Raw genomic sequence first — 17511 nt, forward strand, 5'->3', positions numbered from 1 at the left:
CAGCCTCTCAGCCTTGCGACATTCATTGCAGTTTCTATCTGCATTTCTGCTCCTTTCGACATTCTCAGCCACAGCCTTACAGCAACCGACCTCTCCACCTTAGACCAGTCCCAGCCGAGGGCCTGCTGCCACCATGTCGACCCTCGAAGAGCTCGATGACCTCGACCGCCAGGAGAAGGAGGAGAAGAGAAGAAACAATGGCAAGAAGGCCACCGTCACCGACGGAGATGACGAGATGAAGGACGCAGAGGAAAAGGACGACATTCTTGACGACGAGATCCTGAGCCTGAGCACACAAGACATCCAGACCCGGAAGCGACTACTGGAAAACGACTCTCGGATCATGAAGAGCGAGCTTTCGAGGTTAACACACGAGAAGGCCGCCATGGGCGAAAAGATTAAGGAGAACCAGGACAAGATTGCAAACAACAGGTGAGTCCTGAGCACGATGCATGACAGAAACCGGAAGCATCTTCTTGGGTTGCGTTGGGCCCCCCGAATTCCATCTGTCAGGTTGCTAATACTGGACGGATAATCTACAGACAGCTCCCGTACCTGGTCGGAAACGTCGTCGAGCTGCTAGACTTAGATCCCACCGCGGAGTCTTCCGAAGAGGGCGCCAACATCGATCTCGATGCCACGCGGGTGGGCAAATCAGCAGTCATCAAGACCTCCACGAGACAGACCATCTTCCTGCCGCTGATTGGTCTCGTTGATTCGGACCAGCTGAAGCCGGGCGACTTGATTGGTGTGAACAAGGACTCGTACCTCGTTCTGGACACTCTGCCAGCCGAGTACGACAGCCGAGTCAAGGCCATGGAGGTTGACGAGAAGCCAACGGAGCAGTACACCGATGTCGGTGGTCTGGACAAGCAGATTGAAGAGTTGGTGGAGGCCATTGTGTGGCCCATGAAGGAGGCAGAGCGGTTCAAGAAGATTGGCATCAAGGCACCAAAGGGTAAGGAGTCATTACAGAAGCAAATGTCTTTGAGGGAAGACGAAGCTAATATCAACTAATTCAGGCGCTCTGATGTACGGCCCTCCCGGTACTGGAAAGACGCTCATGGCCCGAGCCTGTGCGGCCCAGACAGAAGCAACCTTCCTCAAGCTTGCAGGACCTCAGCTTGTGCAGATGTTCATCGGAGACGGTGCCAAGCTGGTGCGAGACTGCTTCGCTCTGGCGAAGGAAAAGGCACCCGCCATCATCTTCATCGATGAGCTCGATGCCGTCGGTACCAAGCGATTCGACAGCGAGAAGAGCGGCGATCGAGAAGTGCAGAGAACCATGCTGGAGCTGCTCAACCAGCTGGATGGTTTCGCATCGGACGACCGCATCAAGGTCTTGGCCGCCACCAACCGAGTCGACGTGCTCGACCCTGCGCTGCTGCGATCCGGCCGTCTGGACCGGAAGATTGAGTTCCCCCTGCCGAACGAGGAGGCCCGAGCGCAGATTCTTAAGATTCACTCTCGCAAAATGAAGGTCGACCCCGGCGTCAACTGGGGTGAACTCGCTCGAAGCACGGATGAGTTTGGCGGTGCCATGCTGAAGGCTGTGTGCGTTGAGGCCGGCATGATTGCTCTGCGGTCAGGGAAGAACCAGATTGGCCACGAGCACTATGTCGACGCCATTGCCGAGGTGCAGGCCAAGAAGAAGGATGTAAGTGGTCACAGATGTCCTACGTTGTCCGTCTCTCTGTTGTGTTTATGGGTTGCTAATGGTTTCTCACGCAGACTGTCAACTTTTACGCATAATCTGCTTCCGTACGCGGGGAGTCAAAGGTGGATTGGTAAGGGACTGCATGAGGAAGGGTGCTCAGGGCGGAGGGCGTCTGAACAAGGCGTGTTACGTGGTACTGGCATAGAAGGAAAGGTCAAGGCCGGGAGGATGCGTGTGACGATATTCCTGGCGGGGGGGCGTGCCGTTTCTCGGTAGATGAGAGACGGATGCGCTCGTTTGCAAAAGCGAATAGAGTACTGTGAATAACATAAAGAGGTGCTTGTGTTGTGTAGCCGGATGGATCATCATGTCAAGTCAAGTTGTTGAAGTGTCCCAGTATACGGACATCTAATACACCTTGATCCGGATTGGGATTCCCATTGTTACTTTAGATCCAGATCAATCAAGATTTAAGCATAAACACCCTGGCAATCAGTCTCGATGACTAGGAAGCAAGACAATTGCCGTGGTTCAAGACCGTCCAGAACATTCTGAACCTCCAAAGAGCCGCAAACGCCAGTATCGGGCTCCAGGGTAGGCAAACAAGGCAATTAGTGGCGAGCTGATGCCGGACCAGATCCTCCTGGTTGGTCGGCGGCGGCTTCCCCACCCAGCGCAAACCGGCAGCTACGTCATTGTGAGCGCAACCACGGCAGAGCTTCAGTGACGCCAAGTGGCTGCGATGCGCTCGATCTCAACCTCGATCTACAAAGCAGGGAACAACCTGCCTAGTTGCAACTCACGAAACAAGTAACTGCTGTCGATCGGGTACGGGGTGCAGGCAGCTACCCCGAGTGCAATTGGCAGGTTGCGCACGTGGAGGCGGTACTTGGCGGTACTTGGGCAAGCTGCAGAAGCTTGTGTGAATTGCGCCTTCGAGCTGGGCAAGATGGCCGGCTTCTGGTGTCATGGCAGTGACGTGATGGACGTGTTTGGTGCAGCAGGGCATTACCTCATCTTGTTTTGTCTTCTCTTTCTGACAGCTGGCAAACAAAAAGTCACCGTGGTTTCTCGTCTGCACGCCACTGCTATTTCAACTCTGATCCTTATCCTATTTCCTCCTTTCACGCCTGACCTTGCCTTTCCTGTAGCTGACCTCACCTTCACCCTTGAATATCAACACACCAGCAGAAAGAGAACACCGACTGTGCGTTCCAGCTGCGAGTTAAACCATAACGTCTAGTGGTAATACAGTCACGCTTCATCATGTGGCGCCTTCGCGATATCCTCGTCGTGGGACTCGCCGTGTCGGGGGCGGCAGCCAGCAACTGGTTCCCCGGTCACAAGACTGGTGAGTATCGACCTGCCGGCCTCATTCTGTCGCGACTGGTGAGGATGAGCGAGTCTGACCTCGAAGCTGACAACAGGTGACGCAGTCTACAACAAGTGGCACGAGACGGAGCTTGAGCGCTGGCTCTCGGACCAGAACATTCCCTATCCGACCCCGGCCGACCGCAAGGACCTGGAGGACCTCGTCTCCAAGCACTGGAACAACTATGTTGTCGAGCCCTACAACAGCTGGGACACTCAGCAGCTGAGCGCCTATCTGCAGTCAAAAGGCAACGATGTGGTAAAGGGCGCCCAGAAGAACAAGGACAGCCTGCTGTCCCAGGTCAAGGCCAACTGGTATGAGACTGAGGATGCCGCCAACTCGGCGTGGGCCAATGCCCGGGACTGGATTCTTGATACCTGGACCGATTCCCACCTCAAGGCTTTCTGCGACAAGCATGGCATTCCTGGTATGGTTGATTCCTGTCTACCCTGAGAATAGCAGCCTAGATTGCTAACAATTGTAACTCTGCAGTTCCCCAGCCGCGTACCCGTGACACTCTTCTCCAGAAGGCTCGCGAGGCTTACCAAACTGCCGCTGAAAAGGCCGGAGAAACCGCTGCCTATCCTGGAGACTGGCTGTACTCGACCTGGTCCGAGTCTGATCTCAAGGAGTGGCTTGACACCCACGGCTTCCCTGCCCCTCAGCCCACCACCCGCGACAAGCTGATTGCCTCGGTCCGCCGCAACTCTCGCCTCGCCTACCTCAAGGCCAAGAGCGAGTCTGATACTGCTGCTGAGAAGATCCAGGCTGCCTATGCCTACCTGACTGACACCATCATTGACGCTTGGAGCGAGTCCCAGCTCAAGGAGTTTTGCGACAAGAACGGCATCCCGGTTCCCCAGGGCACCAAGGTCAACGAACTGAGGGCTCTTGTCCGAAAGCACCGCGCTGAGCTTCTGGGCGACACCGTCGGTGCCACTGCCAAGTCTGCCTTTGGCGCCGCCACTTCCAACGCTGCCAACCAGTATGCCAAGGCGACTGACAGTGCTTCCCTTGCCGCTCAGGATGCTTTCGACCAGGCCATCAACAAGTGGTCCGACAGCCGCCTCAAGGCCTATCTGGATGCCCGTGGTGTTCCCGTCCCCCATGCCAGCAAGACTGACGAGCTCCGAGCTCTTGTTCGGAAGCACGCTCACAAGGCCTCTTCCGGCTGGCAGGCGTGGACGTTTGACGACTTCAGCTACGACAACCTGAAGAACTACCTGCTGGAGAACGGCAATGCCGCCGCAAAGGCCGCTGCCAAGAAGAAGGATGCCACTCGCGAGGAGCTTGTCACTGCCGCCCAGTCTGCCTACTCGTCTGCCTCATCCGCCGGCGGCTCCCAGTACGCCTCTGCCACCAGCTACCTTGCTTCCGTGACGGCCGCCGCCAAGCACAACGCCTTTGACACCTGGTCCGAGAGCGAGCTCAAGGCCTACCTCGACAGCTACGGGGTCCCCGTTCCCCAGAACTCCAAGATTGACGAGCTCCGCGCCGAGGCTCGCAAGCAGTCCACCTACTTCCGATATGGTTCCTCATCGCCCGGAGGCACCGTCCTCGCTAAGCTCGGAGAGACGGCTCGCGAGGGCTGGAGATGGGTCGCCGAGCAGCTGCACCTTGGCAGCGAGGTCGCTCGCAAGGAGGCTGCCGAGGCCTCGGCTGAAGCCAAGAAGCAGAGTGAGAAGCTGCGAAACGAGCTGTAAACTAGCCAGCAACGCATATCCTAATCTTTGCTGGCATAATCTCCAAGTAATGCAAAGGCGAGGTGAGGAGGAGGGCGACCGAGAGGGGAAGAGACGGCCGCCAAGTGTACGATGAGAGAGGTATTATGCGATGTTTCTTTTCCTATTTTATGAGCTACGGGCGATGGAATGGATTGGCAACAAAAGGCGGTAGGGGATGGCCACGATTGATGAATGATTAGTTAGTTATTAACGGCAATACCAACGTTTGCATTTCATGATATCCACACAACGTGACTATGTGATTCAGTTAACCTGGCCCCGAAGTAGAGCTTACTACAGTAGAGTAACGACGCTTGCAGGAGTTCTTCTCTACCAGTATTTGATTGCTCATATTGTATTTGATTCGAACTAGAAGGGGATGCGTTCACGAAGGGGTACCGTTGGATGAATGTCTTTACACTTCTATGCTTTATTACTACAATATCGACCCAAACTATAAGAGATGCATCAAACAGAACCCAAACACTCCCCCTAACTTTTCCTTTGGCCTTTTCCACTATTACGCCCACAGCCTGCACGTCATGTCGGCACCGGCACTGACGATCCAGGGGTGCTTGGGATGCCAGTCGATGTCCATGACGCCGAGCTTCTTGTCGACCTTGTGGCCCTTGAGCTGCTTGACGGGCACGATGGTGGCGTTCTCCATGAGGTCGCCGACGACCTTTCCGTGGAAGATTTGCAGGGTGCCGTCGTCGCTGGCGTCGGCGAAGAGGGGCAGGGCGCGGTGGAAGCGCACGGCGCGGATGGCCTCTGGGTGGAAGCGCATGGTCTTGTAGGGCCTGTTGGAGAGGTCGAGGTCGTGCCAGAGGAGGCGGCGGTCGTAGGAGCCGACGATGAGGTTGTCGCCGCCGGGGTGGATGTCCATGGAGGAGATCCATCGGGCGCCCGGCTGGACGACCTTTACGAGCTCCTGGCGCTGGAGGTCGTAGCAGCGGATCATGCGCTGGGTGGCGACGAAGAAGTAAGGGCGCGAAGGGTGGAACTGGGCCGTCTGGGCGAGGCCGGGGAGCTTCCGGAAGGGGACCTGGCTGAGGTGCTTGGAGAGGGTGTGGATGACGACGGAGGAGCGCTGGCCGGAGGGGGAGACGGTGCTGAAGAAGTCGCCGCGGCGGTGCCAGGTGAGGGCCTTGATGGCGGAGCGGACGGTGAGCTTGAGGAGGACGCCGGAGGAGACGAGGGAGGAGGAGGCTGGGCGGGACCACTTTGCGGGGGGTTCCTTTTTGGCGCCGCCGTCTGCTGTTGTTGTGGATGAGGATGAGGAGTTGTTGTTGTTGGCGGCGTAGCCGAAGCCGGCGTCGAGGACGTCGCGGCTGGCCTGCTCCATGGCGTCGCTGACGAGGGGCGGCGCGATGAGGAAGAGGTCCTCGCCGGCGGCGGCGGCCAGGATGAAGGTGTCCTTTGCGGGCCGCCAGCGGACGACGTTGACGGGCTCGGGCTCGTCCCAGGAGCTCAGCTGGGCGGACCACTCCTGGTGGCCGTTGAGGGCCCAGACGCGGACGGTGCCGTCGTCGCTGCCCGAGGCGATCCACTCGCCGTCCGGGCTGAAGGCGACGCTGCGCACGCGGCTGGCGTGCCCGCGGAAGATTGTCTGGCAGACGGTCGGGAAGGGCCGCAGCTCCTCGGGGCGCGGCAGCTTGGGCAGCAGCGAGCTGGGGTCGATGTTGAGCCTGTTCTTGCGCACGCGCGGCGCGAGGTACAGGTCCAGGCAGCGCTCGAAGCGCTCCTTGACGAAGTCGCCGTACGCGGGCACCTTGCGCAGGGCGTCGAACTTGGCGGGCAGGTACTCCTTCTCGCGCTCCTCCGGGTCGAGCTTCTCCCACGCCTCGCGCTCCTCGGCCGTGGGCAGGTACTCGGGCGGCGGGTTGTAGCTCAGGTCGTAGCCCGGCGGCGCCAGCTTGGGCGCGGGGATGTGCATGACGTGCCGCTCCTGGGGCTCCTCGTTGGCCCAGATGTCGTAGTACTTGTCCTCCTGCTCTGCCTCCTCGGGCTCGGGCGGCCGGTACGGCAGGATCCGGCCCTCCTTGATGGCGCGCACGAGCTTGGCTACCCGCTTGGCCTCGTGCTTGGACGGGACGAAGCGCCGCTTGGGCTCGGGGGCGGCGCTGAGGGGCATCTTTTCCTCGATGCTGGTGAAGTAGGGGATCATGTCCTGTTTGTGTGTGTGTGATGATTTCTTCATGTTAGCGGGCTGTGTATCTCGACAAGGAAAAAACAAAAACGTGGAGCAGAAAGGTCAAGATAGGGGATGAGATGGGATGGCAGCAGCCGGGGCATACCGGATAGGGATCGTAGTCGTCGCTGGGGACCTCGTCCATCTGCAGCTTCTTGAGCAGCTCCAGCTCCTCCCGGCTGAGGTTGAGCGGCTTGCCCGTCTCGGGGTCCGTCAGGCCGGTCCAGCCCTCGGGCAGCTCGATGCTGTCGAGCAGGGCGTCGAGGGCCTCGCCCGTGGCCGGCCGCATGATCTTCTTGCCGTTGATGTCGTAGCCAATGTGCGGGTACGAGTCGTAGAAGGAGAGCGGGATGTTGCCAATGGTGTTGACGGGGCCCTGGGCGTCCGTGTCGTCGCTGTCGTAGACGGGGTCAATCTCCTCGTACTCGTAGCGCACGCCTCCGTTGGCGTCCTTGACGACTCTGTAGTTGGGCTTGTCGTCGTCGTCGTCTTCAGCCTGTGCGTCGTTGTTGTTGGCGCCGTTTGTCTTGGTCTCGCCATTGGGCTTCTCGGCCGGCTCGCCGTCGCTCCTCAGATCGGCCTCCTCATCGTCGTCTTCATCCTCATCGTCCTCGTCTTCGTCGAGTCCGGGCTCCTCGCCTTCTGAGCCTGTGTCCTCCACGTCGCTCTCATCGTCTTCGCTCTGGGACAGGATGCCCTCGAGTTCCGCGCCGCTGAGGTCGTCGTCGGACTCGACGACTTCGGAAACTTCTTTCCGCTTCCGCGAACGGAGTGACGGAGCCATTGAAGCGGTTAGAATGCCTGATATTTGTGGTTTGCGGTGGGAGCGGATCAGATGGCGCTGGAAGCGATCTTACGGACAGACTCGCAGCAACACAAGTTCCAGATAGTGTAAGTTTTTTTTTTTTCCTTGATCGCGATAAGCAGCTCCATCAAAGCGCGGAATAGTGGTGGTTGGTGCGCCCCACCTCGCGGAACAGCCCCGCTACAGATGCCATCTTTTGTAGGTACTCCGTACAATCGCTTGGGTCGTGTGAGGGAATACAAGAGACAAAAGCGTTGCATTACGGTGATGATAGAAAATTGCAAAGAAAGAGGCAAGGAGAATGATTGCCAATGACTGATGCTCTGCCAATATGTTGACTAATCGATTCTACAGATATCTCCTGTTTGCTGCATAGGTAGCTGCGTCGATACTTACTATTCCAACTCCGCACTCACTTTCATGGGACTTGAGCCGCGAAAAAAAAAAAAAAAAAACCCCCCATGATTGAGGAGACTTGGGTTCGGAAAAGTCACTATAGAAAGAAGACGGGATGGAGTCCGAGTTGACCAGTCTTGTGATTTCCAATTGATGTCCGTAATCGGTCTATGCTGGCCAAGAGCCTTGCTCGGCTTGGGCTCTAATCGTTTCCGAGAGCTGAGAGCTGAACTTTAGCGGACCAGCCGCGATGTGGAATCTGTGCCAATTTTGGGTCCCTTTATGGAGATTGTCTTTTACAGTGCTGAATTTGTCATGAAGAATACTTCCTCGATTGGTAGACAGACCTGTGGAGTTTGTAGTGCATGTACGAGTACAGCTTCGGTCTGAGTCACTCCGATGAGCAGAAAATGGTTAATTGTATGCTTAATGCCGCTAGCCTATCAAGCTACCCATGCACGAGGGGAGAGAGAGAGGCTGGACAACTGCTGCAAGTAATGATTCCCATGCATGGACACGTAGCCTGTTTGTACCTAAACCAGAGAAGAAAGCACCATGGTACCTACATACATCTGATCTGGACGTGGATGTGGAATCATTCCGTATTGTTCATCATGGAGATACGACAAGTCACCAGGCTCACCAAGGAGGACATTTCCGGCCGCGACTTTTCCTTTGAGATATCGTCACAAGTGGCCAAGCCGTACGAGGCCCTCGCCCTTGGCGCGGAATTTGCGACTACGCCTGTCGAACTAGTCAAGAAGGACTTTGGCTTCGATGAAGCCGAGTTTGAAAATATCAAAGAACCGGACGGTGTTGTCTTTGCTGTGGTGGAAGACGAGCAGGTATATGGATATGCCCATGCAGCAAAGGCTTGGAACAACATGGTAGAGCTTCGTTGGATCGCGCTGGATGTGAGCATTCGGGGACGCGGCTACGGGAGGATGCTGTTGGATCAAGTGGTGGCATGGGCGCGGAAGCTGGGAGTTGCTGGCATTCGGCTGGAGTCTCAGTCCAACAATGTTGCGGCGTGCATGTTGTACAAGCGATATGGCTTCAGGTTTGGTGGCTACGATGAGTATCTGTACAGAGGGATTCCTGAAAACAGCCACGAGACGGCTTTCTTTTGGTACTATATGCTAGACTAGGTAGGGACACAGCTTTGCACTTGTATCAAGGCAAACATGACGAAGTGATCACTGAGGATGAAGGGCAAAAGAACTCTTTTCAAACTCCAAAAGGGTATCTATCCTAGCTATCTCGATGAAGATTTGAGCTACAATGATGTAGCTAGTCTTCCCATTATATAGCAGGACTTGCGCCGACCAAACTGAGCAGCCTCTAACCGAGCACGCATCCATCGTAAATCATAATTAGACATTGAATCAAGCGAACAGAAGCCAAAGGAGGAACGAAATCAAATAAAACACCGAGGTTGAATCTGCGGTATGGCGTGCTCGACTCAGAGCACGCTATAGAGACGCGCCTGTAGAGATGATCAGCATGTTGCAAGACGCATAAATGCAATAGTTGCCAGCTTGACATACTTACTCGAGCTTCCCAGTTTCGTTCCTTTTTGCAGAGTTCTTGTGCCTCTTTCCATGACATCTTCGCGTGCTTGGATGGCGCTGCGGGTGACGGTGTAAGTTGACTGGCCTGGAGGTATAAGGTATGCGGCAGCAATGAAATCGGTTACTAACCAGCTGAAGTTTTCTTGTTGACTGGTGTATTTGAAGAGTCGACCAGGGTCAATTCAGACGACATTGCTTCGGGCTTGGTGGCCACAGCTGAGCTCTTTTTCGATGAGAGTCGGAGAGGCATGATGATATGTGTGTGTGGTTGTTTATGGGTGAAAGGTATCTTGATGTTGTTGAGAAACCGACTATTCTCGTCGAGCGGCCGGTGATGAGGGAGTCGTTGGACTTGATCGATGGAAAATCCTGGACCAGTATGTAGTGTCGAGGTGGTATTAGAGCTCAATGTCGGCAAGGAAGCAGGGGGCAATCCTGTAAGGCTGGTGTCTCAGAGGAGATTTCAACTGAATGTAAGCTTATTCTGTTTGCTGTTTCAACCAAGAGCAGCCGGATCAAGTGGAGGGCAGAGGCTCTATATATATATCCATCTGCTACTAGCATACACGACGACATCAGACACGCCCAATTCCAGTCATCCCGTACAGAACTCTATCCAGCCTGCTGATCGGGATGCTCACCCCCCCTGTGTGGGTTCCTGAGTGCCACACAAGCTCGGAATCACCACAAAGTCGGCTGCTGCCTGAGTCATCGACCCGACCGGCCAGCAAAAGCGTATTTGAGATCCTACCTGGATAATCAAATCAGATGGCGTGGCCCCGTGTAAGTCAAAAGTCATCACTAAGTGATGAGTCGTCAGGCTACTAGTATTTGGGCGATAGTCGTCATACCGATTGGCTCGGCATCGCTTGTCTCGGTCCACTATCGCGCCCTTGTCTTGTCGTTACTACAGTACATAGATATGCTTGGGGCGTTTAATGCTGGACTCCCTAGTCTAGTGTTTCCGAGCTGGACTCAAGCCGAGCCCGAGCCCGAAGCCGTGTGAACTACAGTATATCGATTCCCGGCTTCGCTTTGCAGTTGCTGGACGGCAAAAGCGATTGAATCCTTCAGCTTGCGCGTCTGTTGCGATTGCTCGGCATCATTGACCATGTTCTTCTCTCTCAAGACGCAGTCCTTGAGAGCAGACTGAACTGACATATGATCGCATACGTCGTATCTCCGAGCTTAAACCCACGATGGCTGCATCGTCAGCATCGCCAGTGTTGCTCCGGAGACCGAACGGCCGCCCAGTGGCCTGCGACAACTGCAGGGCTCGCAAGGTTGCCTGCGACCACCGACAGCCCGTGTGCAGGCGCTGCGAGGACAGAGGCCAGGAGGCCGAGTGCGTTTACACGTCGTCTCTGCCTCGCAAGGGGCCATTCACCAATAACAAGCGGGCAACCCCCCGTGAGGCCGGGCCCTCGGCTGGGTTGGCGTCGTCGTCGACGAGCCTGCGTGAGGATGGTGCCAGGGCTGCGACAGCTCCGAGGGCGGCCGGGACGGGGCCGATGGCTGCCGAGGAGCACAGGTCGTCACTGCGCCGTGCAGAGGCTCGGCGGCAGGCCAGCGTTGAGATTCACGACCGCAGAGCCAGGAAAGGATACTCTTTTGAGTCATCATCGTCGTCGTCACCGTTGAACCCTCCCCCACGGCGTCGCGAGGCTGGCGCTTCGACTACGACGACCCCGGGGGCCCATCTTGCCTCGGAGAGGGCGTCGAGTCCCCTGCACCAGGCGCCGGGATACCTAGGCTTCACGAGCTACTCGTCCGTCTTTGAGGAGACGAAAAACAGCCTGTCGATGCTTCAGGGGTTCCACGCCTGGTTGCCGCAGCCGATCAACGATGGGCTACGCCAGGGGGTTGCCGACGAGCTCTCGAGATGTCTCTGCTCGCCGACAAAGGAGATGTGCCTCGTGGTGCTTCGGGCCATTCCCGCGCCCAACACGTGCTACATTGAGCTTGTCCAGGAGTCTCCCTTCTATCGGGATGGCTGGCAGAGGGTCATGGCTCAGCGTGTGCTGGCCGACTTACATGAAAGGTTTGGGTCATATCTGGGGCCGTGCCGGTTGGACTCGCAGCTCGAAGAGATTGCGCTCTTTTTGAGCGACAACACGACTAGGCCTTTTCATGAGCTAGAGCCTAATCCTGAGAAGTGGATTGGCCAGTTTACGGGATCGAATCTGCGATGGGAGTCTCTCGGATTCGTCTTCAGCTTCAACGACCTGGTCTTTCCAGATCACGGCGGGCTGGACAGCAAGTCTGCCCTGAAGGAATGGGTCGAGATTTCGCGCGTCTGTCTTGGCCTCTGCATGGATCTGAGCAGAAGATTTGCTTCAGCAAATGGCCTTTTGGCTCAGCTCTCTCACCGGCGAGCGACGCTCGAGTCGATGCACGCTGGAGATGCCAGTAAGTGGAAACGCCCTCCCCCCCCCCCCCCCTCCTCCTCCTCCTCCTCCTCCTCCTCCATGACTCGCACCCGCAATCTGGGGCTGGCTCCCTCATGACTCCCAGCTCCGATCTGCGGTGCCGTTGTTATTATTAGAAAACAGATTCTTGCTGACCAAAAGGCGCAGGCTATTCCACATGGAGGTGCACAGCAGAGGCCGTCGCCCTGGTGACGTTCCTCGGGATGCATGCCGAATCGAACTCGCCCTCGTACGAACCAACGCTGGCGTCCGAGTCGAGACGGCGCCTCTTCGCACAGCTGTTCGTAGGAGAAAAAGACGGCGTCTTGTTCACGGGGCGGCCGCCTCGACTGTCGCACCGATATGCCTTTACGCCGCTTCCCCTGGACCTGAGAGACGAGGATCTGCTGGCGGGCGGAGAGGCTCTTGAGAGGGCTGTGGCAGGGCTGGATGAGAACGGATGGAACACGGGCGGGAAGATTTACTCTGCGACGGTCACGCGGGCGAGATGCATCGTTGCCATGATACGGGATGAGCTGGTTGAGATTGGCATTGGCAAGCCGAGGCAAAAGGTTGCCAGCGCTCTGCTCCGGTGAGCTCCAATTTGAATGGTTCCAATGTTATAGAAAGCTCACACTGATATCTCCTATATTGATACAGAGACCTCAAGGAGCGGCAGCTTGAGGCCGTCAAGGAGTTCCCCCCTTCTCTCGCCTACAACTCCTCTGAGATCCTCGACCCTGATTCCAACGTCAATCTGATCTTTGCGCGGCTCCTCCTGCAGCTCGAGCAGCTCCAGAACCTGTTCTTCGTCGAGAGGCTGCTTCTGAAGCACGGGGAGCTGGACGAGGGCGCTATGCTGTTGATTTCCTTTCAGCTCGTCTCGCTGACGCTGCTGTTTTGGACGCACAAGGATCGGTTTGCGCCTTTTCGGAACGACTTTGAGTGGCTGGTGAGATATACACACATAGAAGCCCCCCCCCCCTCTCTATACATCTTCTTTCCTTTCGACGAGCAAGTAAAAAAAGGACAATGCTTACAACGCTGTCGTTTCTTCCTTCTAGGTCATGGCCTTTGCAACCCCCAGCGGCGGCATCCTCTGCATGGAACTCCTCAACCCGACCCTCAAAGGAAGCCACCCCAAGGACCCGTCCATCACCCGCTCCAACATCATCCAGCAGCTGAGCCTGCTCATCGCCTTCCTCGAGTGGATCGATCCGTCGCGGCCAAACGGCGACATGTGCGTGACGGCGAGCGCGGTCATGAGGCGCGTGCTCGACCATGTGCTCAACACGGCCAACCAGGGGCTGAGTTGGCGGGCCGAGGAGCGGGATGATGTGCAGCTTGATTTCAGCTTGGAGCTGTTTGATACGTTTGATTGGATGAGGTATGATGCGGTTGCGACTCAGGGGCTGGATGGGTGAGGAGAGGGGTTGGGCTTTTAGGGGGTTGGGCGTTGGAAGGGGTGTTCACTATCTACCTAGGTACATTGAGGTGAGTATCTGCTTGCTCGGCTTTCACTTTGGGTATATCTGTTGCACATACGCACCTGCCTTTTCTTGCTCCATCATGATTCTATTGATCCGGATTTAGACAAATACCATGAACGCGTAAGAAGAAGCCAATAGACGCAACATATCCAACCCCCTTTCTCCCAACTCCAGGTGAAAGCAACAAAACACTCGGCAAAAAGAGAACTTATATAAATCCAAACCAGAACCCAAAACATGCATCAGACGCACAATCAACAAACCAATCCTCCTATCAAGACGCAAACAATTCACCCCTTGACAAACCACTGCTTCACAAACTCAAACGTCAACCCCCTCTCGCATAGCCTCCTCCCCCAATCCCTCGACTTGCCCTTCGCCGCCACCGCACGATCCTTCCCGTGCGTCCTCGCCAGCTGAATCGTCTCCCCCTTTGGCAGCGCGCTATGCGGCCATCTCACGTCTACCCTGCTGTAGCTCATGTGGCTCCCCCCTCGCCCGACCTCCTCGTATCCCAGAGCGCTCATCATGGCTCGCAGCTGGGCGTAGGAAACCGCCGCGTTGGCGCTGCCGTGGATTCCGTAGATGGCTTCCATGGTGGCCCATTCGCGCTTCTTCATGACGCGCTTCGGGCGCCCGTCGGGGGCTTTGGGGAGGGGCTTGGAGGAGGAGGTGCTGGATGATGGGGTCGGTGCGGGTTGTGCTCCCGAAAGGGAGAGGATGCGGGTTTCCGGGAGCGAGGGGAGCTGGAACTGATGGAGCATGGCATGGAGCGATTCTTCCCATCGCGGATCGTTGGGTGCTGCTGTGCTCGGTGGCTGCTGTTGCTCGCCTGTCATCTCCTCGTCTTCATCTCCCTCCTCGTCTTCCGACACAGGGTCGCCGGATGCCAGCTTTCGCCTCCTCGCCTTGTCCTTTCTGCGGGCCTTCTTCTTCTCCCTCTTCTTTGCTTTTGCTGCCTCCTCCTTGGACGGCTCTATGAGCTGCTCAATGAAGGCGTCCTTCTTCGCCCGGCGCTCTTTAGCCAGCTGCCGCTCCCGAGCCGCAATATTGCGATAGCTCTTCGGTTGGTCCACAAGAGGCACCGTCACTCCAGAGCCTGCTTCCTCCTCGTCCAAGTTGAACGGCTTCTCTCGGTCATGGTAGATGTACTCATCTCCGGTCACATTCATGGCCCTTTCCAGCCGGGCAATGGCCTCCTGGTTGGCCTTGTTGTCCTTTGCCGCCTCGTTGACGGGGTATATCAGCTTGCGCAGCAGCGAGGCCCCGAATCTTCTGAGATCGCCCTTGGCGTGTCCCACCGAGACCGATTCCTGCTTGAAGCCCTGCAGCTCGTCAAAGAAGAGAAAGAGCCGCTTGAGGCGCTTCATCGGCACCTTGCCGTCAAAGTCAAAGGCGTCAAAGTTGAGAAAGTTGATGGACACGCCCTTGCTGCCCGCGTCGAACCATTTTCGGCGGTCGGCCTCGGTTGCGTCCGCACCGCCGACCACATCCATGGCTGGCCAAAGATACTCTAAATGGTCGGCGAGCGTGGAGAGGAGGTCGAGGCCATCGATGGTATCGTCCAGGAGCTCTGTGAAGATGTCCTTCAGGTCTTCGTTTTGGATCTGCGATACTTCTTGGAGAAGGGCCGCTGCGTCCTTGATGCCGGTATTTGTGCCATCGAGCGCATTGACGATGAAGTTGTCAATGGCCGCAAACATGGTGCCTCGCATGGAATTGCCTCCCACTTTGCTGAGATCACGCCACAGCTCTCGGAGCTTCGACCGATGCTTCAGGTCGGGAGCTCCGTAATGCTCCTTGACAATGTTGCAGATGCGGTCCGGGGTGGGTTTCTGGGCTTGACCAATGCTGTAGACAAAGTCCCTCATGTGAGGGGAGCCGGCGTGGATTCCCTTCTTGCGGAACTCGTTGACGAAGAAGACGGCGTGATAGCGGACCATGACAATCAAGGCCAGGTACTTGTCTGATATGGAGCCGTGCTGGAGCTGCTTCTGCGGGGAGAGGAAGACTGGTGGCTGCTGGAGCAAGTTGGTACCGTCCGAGTCGGAGTCGTCCCCCTTGCCGTAGTCTTCAAACTCGTCCTTCATCGCGTTGTCAAACTCCAGGAGGCGGCTGTGGATCGAATGCCACATGTAGAACTCGAAAATGGACCGCCTCACCACCCCTCGGATCAAGTCAAAGTAGAGCACATGGCGAGTCTTTTCGTCTGCATATTGCTCCAGGTACGATGCCTTCTCATCACTCTCATCTGGGTTTGTCGCGTCATTCTTCATCCCGATGTGTCCCCAATGATGGTCCCACAGCTCGTGGATGCGGTCGAAGAAGTATCCAGGGTCGCTGAACAGGTCCTGGAGATGCGTCTCGGCAATCTCAACTTTGTTCTGCAGCTCGCTGAGGAATCGGTGGTCGATTGCTGTCGGCGGGGAGATATACAGCTGCTGTCTGGTGTAGTCCATCCAGCGGTTCAGGTATCTGCTCTGCTGGGAGGCTACGAGCTCCCTGGCCGCGGTGAAAACTTGCTGCTGCTCCTGAGGGGGTCTTGGGGTAAGGCTCGTGCGAGGGTTCAGTTTCAGTTCGGTGGCTGCTATGGCAGTGAGGAGGTTCCACAGATAGAGGTACGTGGCTCGCTGGCCCTGAAGCATGACCCAGGCCTCCGCCGTCCCAAAGAGCTGTCCTCTATGCCAAAGATCGGCGTATTCTTCTGCAACAGCTCGATCGCACCCACGGTCCGACTTGCCGCCCCATCCTCTCCACAGCCTTGGTTGGAAATCTCCTGAGGAATCCGAGCCGGAGTGTTCAAAGCTCACCATGCGGTTCCCAATGAAAGGGCCTGTCAGAAACGACGTTCTCCTGCCAATGTACGTCATGTCGTTGTCTGCTTTGGCAAACACGGAAGGGTGCTGCCGGCCGCGGGCATGAATGAAGGACAGCAACCGGATAGGGTTCTCCAGCTCACTGAGGGTCAAGTTGGGGACCAAGAACGAGAGACGGAAGCGCCTGAACCATGCGCGCGAGTCAGGATGGTTGTACATGTCTCCATTCTTTATGAACATTTGATGCTCTGTGGGATGAGGCCAGTCTTTTGATGCTCGATGGTCAAAAAAGTTGAACGGAAGGCGATATACGGCAGCGTAATGTTCTCGAGTTGGTATCTGCATCTGACTATCGGCTTCGCCAGACTTTTTGAAGAACAGGTTGATGTACGAAAAGGGAAACTTTGGCGGTAACCTGCCGTCAGGGGCATCGACTTGGAAGTCAGACTCGACGTTCCTGTTTTCCATGAACTTGCGGATGTCTGGGTGGCAGTTGTTAAACTCCTGGACCGTTGGTAGCCAGCTGGCCTTTAGGAGGTTGACCAGGGGGTTCTTTGCTCTGTCAGTGCCTGAGCGCGGATAGGCCCCTACCACCCAAGTCTGGATTTCATCTTCGTGATTCCTGACCAGCGTTTGGATTCTTTTCCAAGTCTGGTATACCTCAGTGGACATTGCCTTCATGGCCTTCTCGTAGTCGTTCAGTGACGGGGCTGGGCCGCCTGGCGGAAGCCTCGAGTGACGGCCTATACCCCATATCCACGCGAGTTCTTGTATGTATTGCAGCCCTCCATCCGGATGCTCGTCTACTTCACGAGCCACCATCCTCTGAGCCATCCCCAGAGTTTGTTCGAACGGACCAGGAGCCGGGAAGAAGACGGGATCGGCCAGCCGACGATTCTTCCCAAGGTAGATTGCATGGGCCTCGCTGGCATAGTGCGCGAAATGCCCTCCGGCAGGAATATCTGGCATGGTGGGCTAGATTCAGTAGGAAGATCGGTAGTTCTGGCAACGAGAATGTCGTTCAAGCGTCACCATGGGAATCATGAAGGACATGATGGGATCTCTGACGATAAGAAGCAGA

The 17511-nt window shown here is 56.5% G+C and overlaps 7 protein-coding genes across 7 annotated transcripts; 4 read left to right on the forward strand and 3 right to left on the reverse strand.

The window, feature by feature from the left end:
• Positions 1-10: 10 nt before the first annotated feature.
• TRIREDRAFT_23206 (uncharacterized protein) lies at positions 11-1752 on the forward strand (the record flags this gene model as incomplete). The annotated part of the gene is made up of 4 exons (XM_006968627.1): positions 11-432; positions 543-958; positions 1023-1657; positions 1732-1752. The coding sequence occupies exons 1-4, from the start codon at positions 134-136 to the stop codon at positions 1750-1752; spliced, it is 1371 nt and encodes a 456-aa protein (XP_006968689.1). The 5' UTR covers positions 11-133.
• Positions 1753-2746: 994 nt separating this feature from the next.
• Positions 2747-4732, forward strand: TRIREDRAFT_123697 (uncharacterized protein; the record flags this gene model as incomplete). Its single annotated transcript, XM_006968663.1, has 3 exons — positions 2747-3008; positions 3094-3456; positions 3522-4732. The coding sequence occupies exons 1-3, from the start codon at positions 2924-2926 to the stop codon at positions 4730-4732; spliced, it is 1659 nt and encodes a 552-aa protein (XP_006968725.1). The 5' UTR covers positions 2747-2923.
• A 493-nt stretch (positions 4733-5225) lies between these two features.
• On the reverse strand, positions 5226-7808 carry TRIREDRAFT_23208 (uncharacterized protein). The gene is made up of 3 exons (XM_006968628.1): positions 7606-7808; positions 7051-7440; positions 5226-6923 (listed from the first exon to the last, which is right to left on the reverse strand). Exons 1-3 carry the CDS (start codon positions 7726-7728, stop codon positions 5274-5276), a joined length of 2163 nt encoding a protein of 720 aa, XP_006968690.1. The 5' UTR covers positions 7729-7808; the 3' UTR covers positions 5226-5273.
• A 951-nt stretch (positions 7809-8759) lies between these two features.
• TRIREDRAFT_111236 (uncharacterized protein) lies at positions 8760-9293 on the forward strand (the record flags this gene model as incomplete). The annotated part of the gene is made up of 1 exon (XM_006968664.1): positions 8760-9293. One exon carries the CDS (start codon positions 8760-8762, stop codon positions 9291-9293), a length of 534 nt encoding a protein of 177 aa, XP_006968726.1.
• Positions 9294-9607: 314 nt separating this feature from the next.
• On the reverse strand, positions 9608-9966 carry TRIREDRAFT_111237 (uncharacterized protein; the record flags this gene model as incomplete). The annotated part of the gene is made up of 3 exons (XM_006968725.1): positions 9608-9631; positions 9697-9773; positions 9846-9966. 3 exons carry the CDS (start codon positions 9964-9966, stop codon positions 9608-9610), a joined length of 222 nt encoding a protein of 73 aa, XP_006968787.1.
• An 871-nt stretch (positions 9967-10837) lies between these two features.
• On the forward strand, positions 10838-13736 carry TRIREDRAFT_123699 (N-terminal binuclear Zn cluster-containing/DNA binding domain-containing protein). Its single transcript, XM_006968665.1, has 5 exons — positions 10838-12125; positions 12293-12716; positions 12785-13076; positions 13189-13515; positions 13712-13736. Exons 1-5 carry the CDS (start codon positions 10916-10918, stop codon positions 13715-13717), a joined length of 2259 nt encoding a protein of 752 aa, XP_006968727.1. The 5' UTR covers positions 10838-10915; the 3' UTR covers positions 13718-13736.
• A 168-nt stretch (positions 13737-13904) lies between these two features.
• On the reverse strand, positions 13905-17399 carry TRIREDRAFT_111239 (uncharacterized protein; the record flags this gene model as incomplete). The annotated part of the gene is made up of 2 exons (XM_006968726.1): positions 13905-17173; positions 17288-17399. The coding sequence occupies 2 exons, from the start codon at positions 17397-17399 to the stop codon at positions 13905-13907; spliced, it is 3381 nt and encodes a 1126-aa protein (XP_006968788.1).
• Between the last annotated feature and the right edge of the window lie 112 nt (positions 17400-17511).

Source organism: Trichoderma reesei, assembly GCF_000167675.1.
Source record: "Trichoderma reesei QM6a unplaced genomic scaffold TRIREscaffold_25, whole genome shotgun sequence".
Taxonomy (NCBI): domain Eukaryota; kingdom Fungi; phylum Ascomycota; class Sordariomycetes; order Hypocreales; family Hypocreaceae; genus Trichoderma; species Trichoderma reesei.

Coding starts and splice junctions, on each gene's coding strand:
- TRIREDRAFT_23208 (XM_006968628.1), bottom strand. CDS start 7,728: ATGGCTCCGTCACTCCGTTCGCGGAAGCGGAAAGAAGTTTCCGAAGTC. Junction 7,441..7,605: donor GCGAAGACGATGAGAGCGAC/GTGGAGGACACA, acceptor AACGACGCACAG/GCTGAAGACGACGACGACGA. Junction 6,924..7,050: donor ACGACTACGATCCCTATCCG/GTATGCCCCGGC, acceptor ACACACAAACAG/GACATGATCCCCTACTTCAC.
- TRIREDRAFT_123699 (XM_006968665.1), top strand. CDS start 10,916: ATGGCTGCATCGTCAGCATCGCCAGTGTTGCTCCGGAGACCGAACGGC. Junction 12,717..12,784: donor GTTGCCAGCGCTCTGCTCCG/GTGAGCTCCAAT, acceptor ATATTGATACAG/AGACCTCAAGGAGCGGCAGC. Junction 13,077..13,188: donor GGAACGACTTTGAGTGGCTG/GTGAGATATACA, acceptor TCTTCCTTCTAG/GTCATGGCCTTTGCAACCCC.